Source organism: Melanaphis sacchari, unplaced genomic scaffold (genome assembly GCF_002803265.2).
Source record: "Melanaphis sacchari strain LSU unplaced genomic scaffold, SCAv2.0 Contig77_pilon_pilon, whole genome shotgun sequence".
NCBI lineage: Eukaryota > Metazoa > Arthropoda > Insecta > Hemiptera > Aphididae > Melanaphis > Melanaphis sacchari.
The window spans coordinates 761139-783503 of record NW_020271547.1 but is presented as its reverse complement, the minus strand read 5'-3'; the positions used below and the strand labels follow the sequence as shown (position 1 = coordinate 783503).

General features: G+C 27.9%; 2 protein-coding genes across 10 annotated transcripts in view; one reads left to right on the top strand and one right to left on the bottom strand.

Annotated features, from left to right (window-relative positions):
• The first annotated feature begins 8626 nt into the window (after nucleotides 1-8626).
• On the top strand, nucleotides 8627-11119 carry LOC112601322 (52 kDa repressor of the inhibitor of the protein kinase-like). Of its 7 annotated transcripts, XM_025348866.1 has the most exons (7): nucleotides 8627-9196; nucleotides 9273-9419; nucleotides 9608-9696; nucleotides 9772-9852; nucleotides 9902-9928; nucleotides 10473-10551; nucleotides 10988-11119. In XM_025348866.1, exons 1-6 carry the CDS (start codon nucleotides 9099-9101, stop codon nucleotides 10505-10507), a joined length of 477 nt encoding a protein of 158 aa, XP_025204651.1. In that variant the 5' UTR covers nucleotides 8627-9098; the 3' UTR covers nucleotides 10508-10551; nucleotides 10988-11119. The 7 variants fall into 7 exon arrangements, with proteins under 7 accessions (XP_025204651.1, XP_025204654.1, XP_025204650.1 ...); XM_025348869.1 differs by lacking the exon at nucleotides 10473-10551; XM_025348865.1 differs by lacking the exon at nucleotides 10988-11119 and having other exon boundaries at nucleotides 10473-10567.
• Nucleotides 11120-14438: 3319 nt separating this feature from the next.
• LOC112601300 (major facilitator superfamily domain-containing protein 12-like) overlaps nucleotides 14439-22365 on the bottom strand; it is a 32496-nt gene continuing 24569 nt past the window's right edge. For 2 of the 3 annotated variants that reach the window (XM_025348838.1, XM_025348836.1), the window contains exons 2-10: nucleotides 19515-19793; nucleotides 18725-18935; nucleotides 18480-18594; nucleotides 17494-17718; nucleotides 16904-17041; nucleotides 16707-16818; nucleotides 15255-15405; nucleotides 15022-15140; nucleotides 14440-14916 (exon numbers count right to left, since the gene is read on the bottom strand). In XM_025348838.1, the coding sequence (XP_025204623.1) occupies nucleotides 14798-14916; nucleotides 15022-15140; nucleotides 15255-15405; nucleotides 16707-16818; nucleotides 16904-17041; nucleotides 17494-17718; nucleotides 18480-18594; nucleotides 18725-18935; nucleotides 19515-19779 (1455 nt within the window). In that variant the 5' untranslated portion in view covers nucleotides 19780-19793 and the 3' untranslated portion in view covers nucleotides 14440-14797. Of the gene's footprint in view, nucleotides 14917-15021; nucleotides 15141-15254; nucleotides 15406-16706; nucleotides 16819-16903; nucleotides 17042-17493; nucleotides 17719-18479; nucleotides 18595-18724; nucleotides 18936-19514; nucleotides 19794-22365 lie in introns of all 3 variants that reach the window. The other variant, XM_025348837.1, reaches the window with a different exon arrangement.

Genomic DNA, 22365 nt, shown 5'->3' with positions numbered 1-22365 from the left:
CTTTAATTAGCAATCAATAGGTATTATTTTCATATCGTAAAGCCGCGAAATAGCGAATAACTATCTTAATTTACGTTCAAAGCAACTTTCTATAGATCGCGATGTTTATATTACATTGTAGTTTGCAATTATCAGAAAACTTTATCAGTTTTTTTTTATACTACACAATATAATTTAGGTATTAATGTATCATACATAAAATGACACATAGACAAGATGGGTATTAAATTATTATTATTTTTTTTAAAGATAAATGATTTTGAATTGTCAGCGTATAATAATTAATAATGTTATATAGATTCTATAATTTACTATTGGCAATTCACTACAGCAGTATGACTCCATAATTCGTACATGTATTTTACTTTATAAATTATAAACTAGACCAATGCTATAGCAGCTAGTACTATAAAATATTATGTGTAGAAGTACTCAAGTACTTTAAGTCGAGCAATTATTTTTAATATTTATACCGACAACCTAAACTTAAATACTGAACCTATGGTTTCAATCTTTTACATTGCAAGCACGGTATTATATATTATTGCACAAGCGCAACCCTATAACATACGTATATTACGAAAGCTCGATTTAGAAAAAATATTAGAGATATTAACTCTGATGAGTGATGGCACAAAAAATTTTTATCCTTAACTAATTAATAATTAATATCCATTTTAATCATATTCTAACCCCACGAGGGTTAGATAAGAAAATATTTTTCATTTACAAATTGTCATTTTATTTTTAAGGAAAAAATATTCTACTTATCTTTTATCGGTCGTAGTCAAAATGTTATATAAATTTACCCACAACCGAGCATGGCTGCTATGGTTATACTTATCAGTATTTAATCATCTTATAATTTAAACTTAAATATTTTATGTAATTATTGTCGTATACACTGCATTGTAACAGATATCAAAACTTACAAACGAGAAAAGAAGTAAAAGTACAGTAAAATATCTGAACATTTAGATGAGAGATAGGGACTCAATTCCGTTGGACCCAGTAGTTCACCATGTACTGAATTATAATATAACATATAATGATACAACCATTACATAGTAACGATAATATAATTATCTCGTCATCCAACGTTTCGTAAACTCACAATATTATATTAAATATTATTATGCACCCGTGTAGAGTAGGTACGTACTACGTAGATATAAATGATATGATAAGTAAAAAAAATAAAACTATCAATGCACATAATATCATAATCCAGGCTGTCCCACGAGGAAGTAATCCCTTCATGCATTTTCTCTTCGGTCTGGAAAATAAGCCGGATCACACTAGTTCTTAAATAGAAGATCCCATTAACATTACAAACTAACACCCTGTTTCAAGATTACATCTTATTGGTAAACTCTTTGAACTCTTTGTTCTGAAAAAAAAATCATTTATACCAATACTATCCATTGACCAACTCGTTTATATTCCTGAACGATCAACCGTTACTAATATAATTGACTTTAACTCCTTTGTATTAGTTGCGTTTGAATCCCGTCATTAAGTATATGTTATACACATACTTAACAAAAGCTGTTGATACGTCGGAGAGTAATACGTTAATCTTTGTATTAGATAAATTAGGAGTTAGAATATCCATTATTATTATGGTTTCATCATACCTTACCGATAGATTTAAATTTGTTAATTTATTTCAAAATAAATTTTACTACATAAAAGTTACATCAGGTGTATCACAAGTAATGACGGATCCATGATTTAATTTTTTTTTTTTGGAAGGGGATAGTCCAAAATGCAGTGATAATTTTGGAGAGTTATTTCTTTATTCACGCAGTTAAAATAATTGTTACTATTGAATTATTAAAACCTAACTTAGGTCAATGAAGAATTGAGGTCCCTCCCCCCCCCCTAAAATCCGCCACTAACTACAAGATGGACATTTTGACCACACTCTTTCAACGTCTTTACTCGTATTACATCTTTTAAATGCTATATCTAAAATTGTTTCGTTGTGTAAAGAACTTTTAAGTTCTAATTTTCTATTAAATATAAATAACCAAGAGCCAAGAGGACTGCGTTGAATTGAAACATTTTATTTTTGAGAGTTAAGGAGGTCGACTGGTGTAAAACGGTTGAGCTCTCCTTAAACTTAAAAAAATGTATAGTTATATCTTATATCATTTTTAAGATCACGTAATATGATCAATTTTGATTTCTAACCTAACCTATAATGGAAGATTGTCTTGTGTAGAAGAGGTAGAAGACCTAAGTTTTAAACTAGTATCTTCTTTATCTAATATCTTTTAATAATCATATAATTGAATTTATTACCTGTAAATAGTTTTACGTACTATAGGTTGTATTCGTTGTAATAGACTTTAGATTTCAACCAAGCAATTGCCTCAAAATATGATATACTTCGCTAGTACGGTCGACATTAAGACACAGGTCTGTGATATGGTCTCTCTAAAGTCAAAAAGTCTCTCAAAAATCGAAAGGGTTCAGCAACTTTTTTTTATACAAGTCAAATTCTAGAATATAGAATAATAGCTCACCCTCACATAATTTCACACAGGATTTCAAATATTTGAATTTAACAAATGTGATACTAGAAAACCAATGTTAGACTCACACTTTATAATTAACCTAGTTCATGGTAAGATTCATGCTATCTGCCTGCTTAATAAGGTCTCATTTCATAAATAATTATATTTTCGGAATCAGTACTCAAAAAACTAATTATTTATGTGATAATCCAATACAATAAACAATGAGATTAATTAATTTGGACAAGTCTACTAAACTTTTAATCTTAGTAATTGATATACTTATAAGTCAAAATCTTAGGACCGGTTAACGCAATAATTTCTGTGTCCATTTTATGTAGGTATGTGATTGTCTTTATATTCTGTTATTATGATTTTTATTACTTATATGTACTATATTACTCTTATATTTGTTTGTATATTGATTTAATCTAAATTATTTTATATCTTTGTAAAATTTCCATCGGGCGTTAGAATTATAAAAATAAGAAAAATATTCAATATTCGCTGTCATGTCGAGTTTAACGCATGCATACTAATCATTTCTGCAATACATTGAATAGTATTAAATTACTGCGTGGCAACCACGGTCATCACCTTTACACACTCACTCATTAAATATATTAAAATATATGCGACATATTATAATCGGTCAAACACTACGTTAATCTTAGTACTTAAATGTATAGATATTAGTACGTTTACAGACCACAGTCAGCGTACACACCGCAAAAAACTGCTGCGTGGAAGTTGTATTATAATATAATAATCATACATAATAATATTATGTTTATATCTTCCAAAATTAACAAAAAGCAGAATTTAAAAAAAGTATTGATTTTATAACGATGTTTTTTTTTTCTGTCTGTCATCATCTTTTAAGTTTAAAATGTTTCGATTTTTAACTTTAGAGGTGGTTTTGATAGAAAATTGATTCTAGTTGGTACTTTAAGAAAGTCAAAAGAAAAAACATTTAATTTTTTAGTTTCTTACCTTAATAATTGAATAAAATAAAAATATGAATTAAGAAAAACGTTGATAACAAATTCATGAATAGGTAAGAAATAAGAATACTTGAAAATATAATACGAGACCCTTACAATAAGTTTTTCATTACACAACTAAAATCTATTGAAAATGTATAGTCGAAATATTTTTTTATAACATTTGCTAAAAGAATTTTCGACACAATTTGTCAAAACCTTAAAAATTTTCAAGCTACAAATATTTTGTAACGAGAAACTCATAATTTTGTTTTTTATAATTTAAAAGTAAATTACCATAGATACTTATAGTTTTTACCAAATTTTTATTTAGCCTTTTTTACATGTGGTATAATTTTTTAAAAATATTTTGACTCTATTAAAAACTTAATATAAGATCATACATAAATTATTCTAAGTCTGTGTAAAAATATTAAAATACTTATGCGTGATTTTTTAAGTGTATCTGAAGTTGTCAAAATCACGAAAATTTACAAACTACAAGCATTTTGAAGTATTAACTTTATTAATTCTTCAATTTTATTAGTTAAGGTTAACAATTTAAATAATATAATACAATGATCTTCTACATCAATCTTCCTAATTTCATTATCCTGGTAATCTATACATTGGATAATAGAAGAATTATTACAGAAATATTTGAACCAACAGTTTGTTCAAGATTCATCCGGTCATGAACAAACGTGGTTGGACATATTATATTCTCTCGCACTTACAGTTTTAAGGTACAGTCACCATGAGACGAAATACTTATAGATATACCCTAATAAAAATATTTGACGTTTCAATAAATATAGTTTGTACTGGAGTTGTAAATTCCATCAAAATTAATAGTGATATATATATATATTAACAACTGGATACTGGGTAACTATAAGAGTATGTTATGTATTATTATTTATTTTATAGCATAAAAAGACAATTGTTAAACATTTGAATGGACCGCCGACGGCGGGTTTTTACCAACAGGGTAGTTTTTAAACGAAATACCTTAGTTCTTTCTCTCATTCTATTGATGAAAAAATGTTCTATACATGGGCACACTACACTTGTTTCTATACAATATTATGATACGATTCGATAATATATCTTTTTTACGATAATTGTTGGTATGTATACAACGCTTAATGTAACATTTGATATAGTTACTGCTGATGCAGCACTACGTTTGACAAAATATAACGAATGCAGGTTTCAAATGAAAACGTGTGAAAAAAAAACGATTATAGTATAATATTCAGCCATTCAGAAGAAAAAAGACAAGAGAGATTGTTATTTGTCCTTGACACAAACTGTATTTATTAATATCATGATGAATATAGCCATATAGGTAATAGTGTAATACAATATTTCGTATAGCGCATGATAAAGTCACTATAATATAATATAATTTGTCTTCGAAGTATTATTAGAACGTCCGTTGAGATTTATTATTGACCAACTTTACTCTTATATATTATACAGTGGCATATCACATATATTATACATAGGTACATTATTATATTATTTAGGACTTTAGGAGCGTCCCTAAACCCATTTGTGAGTAAAAACACTGAAACCAAAGGTTAACAACTTTAAATTTAGTCTTTGCATATATCTAGTTTTAAATTGAATGTTTATTATAAATAATAATATAATTATTTTTATAAGACTTCGTCACATCAGTATCTAATACTCTAATGTAAAAATACTAGAAACGTATTTAAAAATTAAAATATCTAAAAAGCCAATTTGGGACAGAAAATAATATCCTTATCTTTATACCTATTTATAACAAAGTATAATGGATTACTCTTACCCACTTGACCCGTTTGAAGACCTCATCAGTGTATGTTAATACAGGTGGTAGACGTTAGTGTACTTACTAGTTACTGCAATAAATGCACACAATAATAAATCTATTATCACGATATATATATATTAAATGATGTGCACAATGGCGAAGAACTGTCTTTATATAATTTTATAACTATAATATAGTGGCATATTTAGCCTTGTTTAAATGTAAAGCCGGCTGATAATATGATATACTTAATTGAGCTTAACTAAGATTTCCATAAGTTTCGTGTATTAATGCCAAAGGCATATAACATATTTTTAGATTTTTGCAGTAACCATTATTCAAATTTAAATTTAATTTTAATACATGCATTTAGGTCTAAACTCTAAAGTAATACGTTTACAAAACGGTTGTAAGTGAGTTGCGGTCCGACGTATCGTTTATGATGTTGGAAGGTGGTGAATTTTAGTCCGACAATATTTTAGTTGTGAGTTGCGGCCAGATTAATTATCATTACCTATGTACTAATACGGTGGTGGTTACATAACGATAAACAATAAACAAAAAGTTCAACATGTTTGGGCAGTTCTAATGTTCTATCTTTGTATAATATGATAAAGATATAAGATCAATTTATTTTAAACCAGCAATATAAAGTGCTGTAGCGGAAGCCTTTTCTAATACACAAATAATATGACGATTTAATTTAGGGTTAGGTTTAATTGGTGGAGGAAAATCAAAAGTTTAAGATTTACTAATCTATTCGTTATTTAAAATATTTCTTTGGATTGCCATTTTTTGGAGCTTTTAGTAACGTCATAGACTACTTTACAGACGAATTTTGGAAAATACCTAATATTAATTTAGTAAATTACTTCAATACTTATTTTAATAAAAATATTTATTGTGATGTGTATACGTAATATATACATTATTTTCATTATTATGTGGATGCAAATCATACAATCCTCTGAGAAGCTTGGGGTGCAATTCCCACTTTATTTGGGGATTGCGCTACAATTCACCTTACCGCATAAAACATAAAAAGAATTTTTGAATTTTCTAAAATTTCTGGAATGGCTACAACCTCGTTAACCATGTCATGTGACGTATTATGACGTTATATTATATGCCCACATGAAGTACCTACTGAAATGCCAGAAATAAATAGTCATCACGTGAATAAAGATTGCGTGTGGTGTATACTGCATATCCATTTCGAGAAATCAACGTCTATTCCAACGACTAAAGCTAATATAATATATATTTAAAATTATTATTAAAAGAAAGAACGTAGTCGTACCATAATAATATACATGCACCATATCTACCTATTCCATATGGGTGGAATATGTTTGGGTGCATTTCATTTTGAGCCTATTGGCGTTGACACCACAAGGTTGCACTACAACAGTATTCCAAAAATATGTTTATAGTTTTGTACTTTTATCAATAGTTCTTAGAATATTCATGTCGTACGCGGTCTCCCCCCGTTTACCTGCTACCATTATAATATAAATATATCGATCCAAGTAATTCCCACCGAATCGACAGCAACGATTATTAAACTTGATCCAACTTTTAATTTAATAATATAATATTATGAGATAAAATAACCTGGGTAGCAATAATCGTGACTATTATAATAATCGTATGAAATATTCAGTTTGAATTTAGACGTTAAGTTTAACAATAATATAATTATATACCTAATATTTATTTTTCAAATTTAAAATTAGATTTTTATGTGATTGAACGTGTATTACTGAATGATGCATTTAAATTATTTTTCTTGCCCTAAAACGTCCTATTTTTTTTCTATTTAATTATTTCCACGATATAGATTTCTCTATACTTTCTTTTATTACATTTATTTGTTATTTTTTTTACAATACTATTTATTTTTAAATAATCATAGTTTTACACATAAAAGTGTTTTTATTTTATGCTATATTAAATTTTCATAAATGTGTCAAAACCGTATATACAATTGTTTGTTAAATGTTTGAATACGTGTTAAAATGTGTTACACCTATTCCATGTAGGCATATTATACGCTAACCCATTCAGATGGGGGAGGGCAACGGGACCTTTGTTTTAGATTTTATTTAAAAAAAAATTTCTAAAGCCTCCTTAAAAAAATCCTCGTTAACATAGTTTTCAAAATTAATTTATGTTAGAATAATTTAAAATTAGAATTAGGTAGATACTCTTCACTCGTCGTTACCCATTACTACAGCCTTTCACTTCAAAACTTAAATTTTATTTTGTATGTAACTTATTTTCATAAATTATATTTCATTATTGTCATGTTAGCGGAGTGCGAAGAAAAATAATAAATATACATGGATTTGTCAACATTTTGCAAACCTCATTGGTTATTTTATCATGTGTTATAACTTTTAACGATTGTGGGGTCTTCACAATAATTTTTTCATGGTCTTGTGAAATTTTGGGGTGGCTTTGGTTGTATATAATATGTGAGGCTGTAGAATATCGGTCTTTGCAAGGAGTTCAGAAAGGGCCAAATATTAATATTTTTTTTTCATAATAGTAAATACATGAACTTCATGTATTATTTATGTATGCACATATTATAGTCATAGAGGGTTGAATAGTTTTACATATACTTGATGATTATATGAATTTAAAAAAAAAAAACTGAAAAGTTGCAAAGTAAGAAATAATAGTTATTCTCATGCTCATGCATACCAATAATTGATAAATAAAAATTACCTTCCTACATATTAAAATATACGTAAAATGATTTTCATAACTAAACTCATTAATTTTAATGTTTCGGTCTATCTACACGTTTAGAATTTTGTGGTAGGTAGGCTAATAAGGCGTAGAGAGAAAGAACAAGAGCCAAAAAACACCCTGCCACCAACCAAACGACGAACCGCAACAGTCCGCATACGAACGAAATCATTAAAATTATCGTAATAACTTCTCGAAGGACTGAGGCCACAGCTTCGATAAGAATACTTCATATTATTATTTGTGTACTTGCCGCCCGAAAACACACAGCAACAGGGCCCCGTGGGTCAGCGGCGGGACGGGCACACGTTGTCGGTAAAATATATTGTGAGTGTATGCGTGTGCGTTTATTTACATGTGATTTCGGGGGCTGCCGCGAGGCACACGCGGACAACGACGTGTACGGTCGAGGTAAGTGGTAACCCGCACGGCAGACAACACACGTACGAGGTACTACGGCTGGCTCACAATGGCCGCCCGACTTACGCACGCACACGAATCGTGAATGTACGCGCACGCGCACTAAGGCGCACGTACGCACGCGTTACCCAAACGTTACGTGTGAGCGCTAGCGCGTGCGTTCGCGTAACATACTATCGTACGCACGTAGTCGTCGTATAATATTATTAATATAGTACGTTCGTACCATTGTTGTAGTGTCCGTTCGAAGTACCAGATAAATAATAAGATTTCGCGTCGGGTGCCATCAGCCACGCACAGTGCAGTTTTACGGGTCGAAGAAAGGAAAAATAAAACACACTGCCTGGCGGACGATGCCGCCAATGCGATCCGTTATCACGCAGCCCGTTATCAGCGCGTGAAACAACGTTTTAATTTAAAAAAAAAAAAAAATTCCTCAGACTTGAGCCGCGCGTATCTCAATTTCTCCACCGTCGGCCCCGTTTCCGCGACGTTCGCGCGTGTGTGCCCCAGAGCACAGTAGGACGTACCGTAACACATCGCCGCCGCCGCCGCTGCGCGCCCGCCGAACGCCGCCGCGCGCACGACGACGACGACGACGACCACCACACGATGCCGTCGCACATGAACTGTTGTTTCAACAAATGCACCAACTCGAGTCGGAGTACGCAGAACCTGTCGTTCCACAAGTTCCCGACCAACGAAAGCCTGTGAGTGTTTTTCGATGACTTCGGCCGTTCCACTAACGCCGCGTGCTTAATTTTTTTTTCACCCCACTTTTCACAGATGTAAACAATGGGTCGAACTGTGCCAGAACGACAAAGTCATTCAGAAGTTCAAAAACCACGGTTCCAGCCAGGTGTCTAAGAGTTTTAGGATATGTTCTGAACACTTCAAGCGGGAGGACTATGTGCTGTGGACTTCGAAAAAAAAATCAGTATACCTACCTACTAATACTATATATTGTCTATTATTATTATTATTATTATTATTACTACCATTACTATCATTATCATCACTACACTTTGACCGCTGTCGTTGTCGACAGTGGCCCGCTAAACAATAGATGTACATTTCTAACCTTATTTTGTTTTTGTTCTTGTTTGTTTTATCGTCGTTAGGGTGTTGCACAAAGGATCCATTCCAACAGGACAGCAGCTAATAAGTCCGAAAACGACACACTCTAACATTACCAATTGGAGTGATATGAGTAAGTTAAATTGTCTAAGTGTATCCATTGTTTGCCGATTGTTAATAGTTTTGATTTATTTTTTTTGCTTTTCAGTCACCGAGGAAGATGAGGCAGTTGCCAATAATGCAAGCTGGAGTCCACGTGGAACTCCAAATTTTGATCTATCTGGCTCAGGTAAGTTAGAGTGACTGAATTTTACATCAATGTCCTAATTAATTAATAGTTGTGTATTTTCTAGTACCTGAGCAGGGTAAGTAAATGAACGATTATATCCAGGGTGGAGTCCTTGCAAAACTCCATGTTCTCAACTAAGCAGTCCAGATAAATAGATTATATGTTAAATTGTATCATTTTACTGAAAAAATGCGCAAACTTTGTTAGCTTATTAAAAAGTTAAATTTTTTTTAATAATTTGGAATACTATTTCATTTTTTTGCTCTTTGAATTTATAAACTACCTTAATTAAAGCTTTGGGTTATTTTCTAAATTTTAGTTGTTAATGGTTTATAATTTTAAAATCATAAAATTTAATCAAAAACTTTTTTTTTTACAAATGTTAAACTATTAAACCAAAAAGCAGTTAAAAATAAAAAAATTTATTTTTTTTTACTTAAAATTGATGTGGTAGTAATTTAAATCTAAATGATTTATTTTGAAGCCACTTAAAATTTAAAATAATAATTCGGTAATATTTTGAAAATGCTTTGACCAAGTTTAGCACCACATAAACGTTACAATATTAGTGGCGCATAGTTATTATAAAAGTTATAAAAGTTATTTGTAAATAATTTTAGATTTTAATTCAAAGACAACAAATGGCTATTTTTAAGAGTTGTACGAGTACATTTTGTAACAAGTTGAGATTAATAAATGGTGTGTATTCTGGTTACACTTTTTTTCACTCTTTTATAAAAATGCCTTTATATATGTCATAATGTTTATATTAAAAGTATTTATATATACTATGCTGTATGTACATTGTATGTGTATGAATGTATGTATAATATATTGCAATCATGCATATTCATGTATAAGCATTTAGATTTATAGTTATGATTATAATAATATATAATAATTTAAATTAAACTAACTGTTTTATTGTTAATATATAGCTTCAACAATGATTGTTGTGCAAAATTATGCTTTTATTAAATAGTTAAAAATGGTGTACTTTTATATAAATATTAGTTCGTAACTTTTTTTTACTATACTTAAACCCTAACAAATATTAAAATTATTTGTACTTGAGTTATTATGTTTACTCGTACAACTCTTTGTTTATTATTATGTTTATTTTTTTTTTTTTTAGCTTTATCAATCATTTGGTAATAATTTCAAAAGATATTGTTGATCATACAATTGCTCCATTAATTAATATTGTTTCACTGTAAGAAGATAATCAATTTTTTGTTGATTATAGAATCTATACTTAAAATTAGAAGACAACTTATTAGAAAAAATTGTACTAAGTGATTTGAATATTACTTAAATTTTTATTAACATTATATTATAAAAATTGTAAAAATGTGAGCATTCTTGTACTCATGAATAATTATTATTAAATATTTTTTTTAAGTTATCACTTAATTTAGTGTGTTATTATGATATTGTAATTTGTAAGATATACTCTTGGCTAAAAAACAAAACTGCCTTTTTAACAGAATTTTATGTCTTCAGTTATTCATTTATATCAGGGAAAGAAACATCAGTATTTGAAATAAATCAATATCAAAACTCTGCTGATAATATTATTGTGTTATAAGAAATATTAAAAAGTATAACACTATTTTTTTTGTAAAACTTAAACGGTATGCAGCGTATTATTGTTGTTTATTTTTGTACAATTATTGTTTATTATTATTATTATTTTTTAATTACTATTGATATTTAGATTGGTAAAGGGTATATATAAAATATCAATAATTTTAAAAATAATGGGCCTTATTTTTTTTTTTTTAATAAATTAATTTATAAAAAAAAAAAAAAGAGAGAATTGAAACATTATAAAATTAATTCTAGTATATTTGACATAACTTTCATTTTGTTTTTATTTTTAAGAAATATTAGGATATAAAACAGAAATTACTATAATATAATTATTAATTTATGATTTATTTTATTAACATAAACTACTCACAATCTCTATCAAGTTTTGTTTTGTTTAAAAAATGTTTTTACATAGAACAATTATTGTAAGATTACATTTACAACAAAAAACGCCTAAAAGAGTTATATTATGACTTATTATTATTACTTCTAATTATAATAAACCATTATTCTAATTATGTAAAAACTTACACTGACTCAATATTTATTAATGAATGGTTCATGTAAAAAAAAAAAAAAATTACCCTGTATGTTTAAATGACATAAGTTGTTGAATAATAATTATTCATATTCAATGAAAAATAGGTACATGTATTTTTATTTTATCTGTTGTTAAAATGTGATAAAAATACAATATTCTTTAATTGCCTTTAAGTTATTAACTATTTCTCTCTTAAAATCATTAAATATATTTTAAATGCTAGTGAGTAATTTTATACTTGTTAAAGTAAAACTGCATTCAATTGTTAAAAAGTATTTAACTACTTTGTGACATATAGCAAAAAACAAAAAATATGCACTGTTGTATTCAGGGTAAAGTATACTTCATTGTATTAAACTAGAACTTAAGAATAAATTATTTTATAGCATGAAAAATAATTCTTTTCACGTATGCTCTGTCAACTTTATTCCTAAGGATATTTTTTTATAAATAATTAATAAATAATATTTCTGACTTATTAATTTATAAGTCATTATAGATGAATTGTTAAACACTGTGAATAGGATTAGTGTTTATGGTATTTACAATTGATCTTAGTGTCTTGAAAATAAAAATGTTAATGGAAAATAGTAATATAGTTAGTACTTAATAAAATGCTTCAATTCTCTTTGAATAATATTTTTAAATTATATAAAAAAAATTATATAACATTTTTATAGTAGTAACTTTAGAGAAATCTTGTAATTTTCAATTCTTAAATTTTTATTTTTAAATTACAAAATAATTTACGAATTTTCATGGTTTTGATAAAATAAATTCAATCATTTATTTTATATTTTTAAACTGTTATAAAAAGTCTTATGGTTGAACCTTCAATTCAATTGTTGAGTTCGAAAATTGTCATCAACAATAAATAATGCGTTCATTTCAAATGCCTATAAAAAACTAAAAATTAGTTTAAATATTTTAAAGATTGAATTATGTATAGAGAATAATAGTTAAATTAATAGCAAAATATTTCATAGTTTAATACTTAATGAATAATAATAAAATAACAAAAATTTATACCGATAATTTTCTAATTTTAGATCTTACATTTAAATTTTTTTTTAATTTTCATCTTTAAAACATTTGAAAATGTTTGCGATTTTAACGAAGTTCGTAATGATGTAAACTTTCACACTCCATAAAAGAACTAGGAATGTATTTTTGATATCTTGTGATATGGTAAGGACTAAGGAATACTTGTTATGAAACGTACTATTTTTGCTTAAAAATGTAATTTTATCATGTATAAATTAAGAAAAAAGAGATTTTTAAATAACTAAAAAAGAAGAAAATAATGTAAAATCTAGAAATTGAGTTAACTAATAAATGCGAAACATTCGAGTTAACTCAATTATTTATTTTTTTTTAAAGTAGATACTACAAAAAAACAAATAAATTTGGTCAAATCTAGTTTTGTGTGAAAATTCATAGTAAGTAATATTGTTTTTGTTTTTTAATGATTATTTTAATAAGTAGGTATTGGAAAATGAGAATGTTTTGCTTTTGACCCTTCTACTTTATCACAATTTACAATATTAAGTACTAAATCTAATTTGGTATTAGAAACTATAAAACTATGTAATAATCGAGTTTTAAAATGTGACGACAGAAAATACCATTGCAATAATAATAAAATTAGTTTTTGTCGTCGTCTCAGGGGTCTAAAATGAACTAGAGAGAATTATATTATTATTTTTACTTTGGCTGAATACTTAAGGTGTCACAGGTAAGTGGGATGATTTTTTCGAAGTTATATTAAATTAAATACATATATTGATTTACTAATAGATTTCTGAGTAGGTATTATAAAATAATTTATATATTTGAGGAAACGTAAAAATAAATGTTATAAACATATAATAAAGTATAACAAAAGAAAAAAAATACATTTTTAAATGTTTACAAATTGTGTTTTTAGTAATAATAATAAAATATTTATAATATAGATAATAATGAAATATGAATAATGGTTATTTATAATTAATTAACTTTGGAGGGAAACGTTAACATTGTCTACTTATCAAACAATAATATAGTATAATAATTTATAAAAGTCTTAATTTAAAAGAAAAAAATACTGTTAAAAACTAAAACTTAGTTTAACAATAGTTTTAGCAAAGTATTTATAAATGTTAACTGTATTATGTTTCTCTGTATAAAAACAAGTATTTAAAAAAAAAACAAACAATTTTGTTTATTATGTACAAAATAACATTTAAATTAAAATTCTTATTAAAAAACAAGTAAAAAAAAAAATATATATATATATATTTGACTTGACCTGTTCTCAAAACGTTTCAATATCTACAGTTATTATCACGTTCGAAAATCAAATTTACATTGGCTTTTTATTTAGAATATCAGGTATTCTATATTAAAAATAAAATTTATAATAATAACAATTCGTACTATAACTTAACTTATTTGAATTAAAATATAACTTTTTTGATTAAAATTGCATAATTTCAACAGTTTTTAAATTCAATTAAACTATTAAAAATTAAACGCCTTAATCTAAACACGGTTTTAATAGTATCAACTATCATTAACATTTAATTATGACACAACTCTAGTGCGTAAGAGAACTCTTATGTTCGACTCTTGTTCTAGACAAAACCGCATTTTACATAAATTACAGTTCATTAACAGCACAATAATAAAATATATTATCTATACGCTAAATAATTAAATACAAATAGTCACTTGCTTACTGTAATTTTATGTTTTATTCTCAACAATCGTGTAATATTATCGACTATGAATTATGATAGATCGTATTGACAAAATAAACTATTGATTCCGTCATGAATTTACCGAGTAGTTAGGTAAGGCCTCTTGTCCTTTTTCTATCGGCTGCTTTTTCGATTGGTCTAGATGTTGATTACCGCTGTTTGAACGTGTTTCCGGGATTTCAGGTACTGCTATTTAAGGTATATGGTAATATGTATAGATTATAATATCAGTTATTAACCATCAGGTCGGTATGTTACAAAATTAAAAGACATATTCAGTTTTTTATAACTCACTTAGACTTGGACGTCCACCATAGGGTAAACTGATCACCGCGATAAACGCCAAAAACGACGGAATCGTCCAATTGTAAATCATTATATCGCGATAGTAATCTGGACACGTTTCGCAATGCCTATAAATAGTGCAGGAAGTCGTGAACGGGTTAGTAAAAGTCGATACAATAGTGTGTGCATAATATTATTAATAATATTAAAGCTTAAAAAAAAAAACGGTTTTCGTGACTTACAAAGATTGGACGGCCATAACTACGGCCCCGTTGCACACTTTATCGGTAAAACTCATCAGACCAAACGTAAAGGCGCCTCTGTGTGTTTTATCGCCTATTAAATCGGTAGTTAGAGCTTGACTAGTGACCAATACCACCGAACAAGCAATACCTACAAAAATCACAAAACAGACACACGTAAAAACAACTAACAAGTATATAAATACATATACTTGTAATATTATTATTACTATTGCTATGCGAGTACGCGATAGGTATGCATTAATTATCGTATGTATTTCGAAGTTACATTGCTCAAATGTACTCTAAATTCGATTCAAAAAATAACCTTACTGAGTCCAAAAAACATTTTCTTTCTCATTTTATAGACTTATGGCTGCCAGAACACAATACGTCAAATAATAAAATTATAATTAATTGTACCTATACCTATCAAATTTAAAAAATTTTAAAAATTAATAATTGCTAATTAAATACTCATGTATACTATTAACTATCGTAATTAAATTTTTCTTATTCATTGTTACTATTATTATTGTCAAATATTACTACTGTGTACTGACGATCAACCGACTATACCACTGGTTTATATTTTTATGAAAATAGTCGTTTTATCTTACTAATTTAATATTCTTAGTAATATTAAAATAATTCAATATCAAACACCTACGTCCTACGATAAAACATATTGAACTCAATAATAAACGTTAATTATCAGTTAAAATTTAGCAATAAATATACTTCTAAATTTGGAATTAAGTCTAAATTAAGAGTATTCCTGTCTCTTAATATCTAGTCGTGTAACGGAATTGTTTATATTTTAATAACTATCCATTTAAAAATATACATGATTCCTCATAGTTTTAAATGCAACGTAGTTACGCAAGAAAACATGTACAAACAAATATGTGAAGTAACATACACATATTGTTAATTGCTGTTTTGAAAACAGTATTTTCGGAAAAACATGATTTCACACTTTACACCACACCACATTATTGGACTTGATATTCTAATCCGTAATTATAGTTATTAGAGCAGCATTATCATTGGTCAAAAACTCATTCAATTTAACGTTATATGTATCTATATATATTTTTTTTGAGCACACATACATTTTATTCTAGGTATCTGTTAACTAATCTACTTAATTTATTATAACAGATTAGGTATAGGTGCACTGGACCCTTTTCAGCCATTCTGTAATAACTATTTTCGGCCAGTACACAATTTCGGTCATTAATGTAAGATTGTATTATTATTAACAGTAGTACATTTAACGACAAATTAATAATTTATTAATTTTTTGTTAACATTACATCACTTTTTAGATTTATCAAGTTATTAATCGACTAAAATAGTTATACTGACCGAAAATGTTTATTACAAAATAACCGAAAAGGGAGAGGTTAATTTTGACCGAAAACAGTTCCACCCGGTGCAGTTACTTACCTATTATGATAGTGACTGCATAAATTTGATATTTGGCAAATGTGTCGCTGTTGCCTAAGTAACACCATAGCGCTGAAGCCAATGACAAGATCACACCGAACGAGTAAGTGTACTATGAAAGTTTCAATCGTCAAAAATGTAATTTTTTATGTATGACGTTTAGTATTTGATCATTCGAACAAAAATGCGCTAAGTACCTTTCTGCCGAGTTTCATGTTCATGGGTTTGTTGAGGAGTGACATACAAAAACTGCTGAGGAACATTATCAACGGTAACAGTGCTAGTTTTTCTGCTTCCAGTTTTAAATAGTCTTGTAAGTACATTGGTAAGAACACCTATATATATTTATATATATACACACATCAAAAACAATAATATTAATGAACAGAATAACTGTAGGGTTGTGAATTTATTGAAAAATGTATTCATTTTAGCTTAATATAAGACATAGTTATTTTAACACAAAGTTTTAATTAAGTGCGAATCAATTTAATTATGACATTTTAATTTTACAATTTTCTAAGTGTTTTTTAGGCTTTTTAGATTAGTATTTTATTTTTGTCATTTTTTGATATATTTCATATTTTCCACCATTTAAAACTTTTATGAATACAGTTTAATAAAAGTTAAATCTTATTTTTTTTTTTTTATTGATCTTCAATGTACTTTTTTCGGTTTTTAATGCATTAAATTCACAATCCTAATAATAATAATAATTCAAATAAAATGTAATATGGGTGTATTAAAATACAACATTTCCTATGGAAAATTGTGTATTTTTTTTTACCAAAGTCATGTTGACAGTGATCCGAGAACACATATAAACGATGGCTGTCTGATAGAGGGTGATGTGTTTGAACATGGACCAAAAACTGTTAGCTGCCCGTTCAGCCTCGGTTTCAGTCATCAGAAGCTCTCGATTTACACGGTTATTGGTAAGGGGTTCGCGTACTCCAATATGAAATATTATAGTTGTCATAGCTCCAACAATCATTATCACTAATATGACTATCTATATAAACAAAAAAATATATTTATTTATGGCCGTCCTATGATTTTTTTTTTTTTATCAAGTAATGTGATAGAAATAGAATTGTAATATTTTTTTTTAAATATAAAAATTTGTATTTTTAATCATAGATATTTAAGAAACAAATTATTAAAAAAAAAAAAAACCCATGCTTATATTTTAGATGAGTAGTTTAATAAAGGATGAGGTTTTAAAATTGTTGATAAAATCATGGAGTTTTCATACAACTATTATTATTTTAATGCATAGTATGCATAGTATGAAAATTAGTTTGAATAGTTTTCCTAATGAATAATTTTGTTATTACGTCATAGGTCACAATTAACATGTTCACTACACACTAGTACGTTATTTTAAGAAAGTTTATTTAAATAAGTTAAAATTATTTAATATAATATCAAACCCTATAAGAAGTCGGTACGTAGCGTTATAAACGGGTAACTTTCTTCTAATTATTTTCTGTGTAGAAAATTTCTCCCAGGTTTGTTGTAAAAATAATTTTTTTTTAAATAATAATTTTATGATTAATGACTACTATACATATTTATTTGTAAATAACATTTATATTATAAAATAAAAAATAATGGTATAGAATTGTTATTTAATTTTTTTTTAATTCTCTGTAAATAGTAGGTACCTTTATAAATTAATAATAGAGATTAGTCAATAACTCGATGCAAAATCAATATTCAGGTAAGCACATTTAGTATTGGAAACTAAATAAAAATTAATATTATATGTACTTGAAATTCTTTTTTTTCTGAAGGCCCAAACTGACTTTTGCTCGCGTTGTTGCTTCTAAGCACAATCCAGGTGACTACGTACACCAGGATGTTTGAAAAGACGGTAAAACTATACCTGTGTAAGTATTACAAACGCACATAAAAGTGATTGTTGATAAATACAAAATAAAAATAAGAGCTAAACAAAATATGATTAAACTTAAGTCTTATATAGGCTATATAGTTATTTTTTTTTTTTTAAACACCTTATGGAGAGTAACGCCGTTCGTTCGTCCCTTATCGGTGTCAGGTCTGAAGCTAACGCCATGTGCGAGTTCTCGATAGATGCCCATCCGATTTGGAAGAATACGATGAAGAAACAGTAGTATAGAGCGGTGTTTAATTCGGAGCTTTCGACTTGTGGTAATATGGGCGGCGAAAACGCGAACGGCAAACTTATGAACACCAGAATACTGCCTATGATAGGAACCATGAAGATAAGTAAATCATATTTTATCAATATTATAGGTAGTTACAATATACATGCGGACTTGGGATTTGATTTTTTTAATTCAATTTTTTTTTTTTTTTAAACATTTACCTATTATTTAGTATTGTAATAGTTCACGTTGTGTTCAATCGATATATTGACTTTTGTATCTTCTTTTTTTGTATAATCCGAGAGAAGAAACCTATAAGGACAAGAATACATCAAAAGTTTATATGCTCCAACTTACCTATAACTGAAGGGGAAAATTATTTAACTGAAAGCTGGTTATAGAAGAGTTATATCTATTAAAATTAGTACCTATGATACAATACTACTTATATATGCAATCCTAAGCTGATATAACGATTAATCAGAGATAAATATACTCTATTAATGCCTAAAAGCTAACCAGTACTATTTTAGGTATATAACATGCGGTTTTTTGTTGCAGTTAGGTACTACCACCACCATCGATCCAATCCCAAGTCCGTCAATACTTATGTAATATATATTATGTACACGAGAATAGGCAATATCAGTCGTAACGATTAACTGTTATATCTCACCGAAAAGGTGCCAAGTCTTGCGGCGGCCGTATCGATCGGTGCAGTACATGTTGGCATTATCTGATAACATGCCTATGGCGGCTGTCGCGACCGCGTCTGTTAGCTGGCCAACAAGGACCACAGCTCCGGCATTGATACTGGATAGCTGCATAACGTAATGGTAGAATACCAAAGCGTAGGTGAACCACATGGAGGCAACCAAGTCGTTGAGCACGTGTCCGACGCCATACGAAACGAACGCGAACCATTTGAGCGAATCTGACATTTTGCCTTCATCACCTATTGCAACGATGAAAAAACTGTTTAGCTATGAGGGTAAGAAAATATATGTGAAGTCCTCCTCTAAAAAACATCACTGTATAGCGGACAAAGTTTCAGTGATTATGAGTTTCCGGTATTTAAAGGTTTCACTATAATTAGTGTAATTCGTATATACTAGTTTCAATTTTGAATCTTAGGAATTTCATGAAAGTAAATGTACTATAGAAAGGATATTTTATGGTATTTGATGGGATGAGTGTCTTATAAGTAGGTACAAATCTTGTAACTTTTTCCAACGAAAATGTCTCAATTTTTGTACTGTAAATTTTTTAAGCATTTGAACATTTCAAAAACTTGCAGAATAACGGTTAATAATAATGAATGTATAATATACCTATAATATTTAAACATTATTTTTGATATGAATTAAAATAAAAAATAAAAGATAATTAATAAGATGGTCGTAAAGGAATGGAGGGGAAAGCGACACTCAATATAAACCAATACTGCTTAACATTTAATATCTATTATATTTTATAAATACGTTCTGTTTGTTCTGATTTTGTTTAAGCAAGGACGTCTTCATAGTACAAAGTCAACAAACACCATACATACTACTGTATACAACGCTTGTCACTTATACATTTTAACGTTATATTTTATGATACATTATAATTGTACAAATAATAGTAATGGTAATAATAATAAAATAATATTATTATAATCTTAAAAATTTATATTGGCTATATAGGTGGCTCTTTTCGAATTGCGTAAACTATTAAAGATGAAAAATGCACTACTCTATACTCGTACATCAAATCGCAATAATCATAATACACAATACAACGTAGCGATAACTTAAATCGTCACATCATAACCGCACATTGCAATACCTTTAATAAATACAATTATATTTTAAATACGACACTCATCATTAAAAGTTTTGTTACCACTTATCTACAAATATAGGTACTGCCGGTACCTAATATACTACTTAGGTAGTAGGTACTTAAATAATATATATACCAATATATAATATTATACATGGATATTAGATTAAGGTACATTGCCCAACATCATGCGTTCAGGCTAATATTATATTAATAATATATTCATAACAATACCTGTTTTAATGTTGTATTCGTGTTCGTCGTTAAGATTCAGATAATTTTATAATGATATCATAACACAATAATAGATAAAATAGTTATTGATATTGGAGAGAAATGCTCCTTTATAGGTTTTATTAATTTGCTACATACATTATAGGTACTTATTACTTATGATTAAGTATATTATTATCTTTCTATTTAAAATTTTTAAATGTCCTTCAAATTTTTTAATTAATTAGGTATTTGAATTGATAGGCTGGAAGTAGGTACCTACGTCGTTTATATTATTTAAGTGTCATTAAAGTTTAAATTTTATTTTTGTTATTGTGTAAATGAAATTGTTTGGTCTTTCCCTATAAATCTAATCGGAAATAATTAAATCTACTTACGTCAAGTATCAAAAGGAAAGTTTCTACACTCAAATAATACGAGTATACGTAAGACACATAGTACTATTTGAATCAGGGTAATTTGACATACATATATCCGATACCTATATAGGTTAGGTACCAAACTTTTTTTATTTTTCTAATTTTGAATCGACATGCAGTGATGGAAGTTCAGTGTTCAGCGTGTTAACATATAATTATTATTATTTACTGTCGTTTAACAGTTTATCAGAACTTTGGGTGATGATAACGAATTCGCTTTATTTATGCTAATAATTACCAACCTTTTATTATCGAAGTCCATAAAAAAAAAAAAAAAATGGCGAACCAAAAATTTAAAAATTTTCATTTAGCTAATAAAATGAAACTAATATTGGTGATTGAATAATGTTAACTTAGTAGAATAACAAATACGATAATACTTTTTTCCTTTGTTAAACGACGTAACAACGATAACGCTTAGTGTGATCCTATAATACATTTTCATGTCTGATTAAAACAACGTTTGTAATAGATAATAAGTAATGGTTAAAGAAGAAATATTCATTAATATTATATTTTACATAGTACGTTATATTTTTAGATAAAAACGGATTCGTTTTTTTTTCAATTTTTGTTCAGTGCTTTACCTTTAGCGAACCGTTGAACATCTCTGCCTTAGACGATTAACATATGCGAATCAAAATAGTTTGATGGGCGCCCGACGAATTGTAATAAAGTGATTACTAAACTGATTCAGCTCTTAGTATAATCTCAACTCTGGGCAAACTTTTTCTAGTGATTCTAATGTTTTAATTCCCTATTACTACCGTGAAAATAATAATACATAATACTGATAATTATAAAAATTATATTAAACTATATTATATATTATAATCACTATTTACAATGCTAAACCTGCGTCTTTTCACTTTTTATACATAGCAGCTGTTTTTGAAAGTCAAAAGTGCGATCACGGAAACGACAGATTTAACATAACTTGTAACAGAGATATATCATATATGGTATCTATACTTACATATTATAGACTATATAAATAAGCCTATAATTTAAGATAATAATTTTAAAAATTCTCTTCTTTCCGATTTC

Excerpts from the sequence above, each read along its gene's own strand:
- LOC112601322 (XM_025348866.1), top strand. The coding sequence starts at position 9,099 with ATGCCGTCGCACATGAACTGTTGTTTCAACAAATGCACCAACTCGAGT. Across the intron at positions 9,197-9,272 it reads TTCCCGACCAACGAAAGCCT|ATGTAAACAATGGGTCGAAC; the intron begins GTGAGTGTTTTT and ends CACTTTTCACAG. Across the intron at positions 9,697-9,771 it reads TACCAATTGGAGTGATATGA|TCACCGAGGAAGATGAGGCA; the intron begins GTAAGTTAAATT and ends TTTGCTTTTCAG.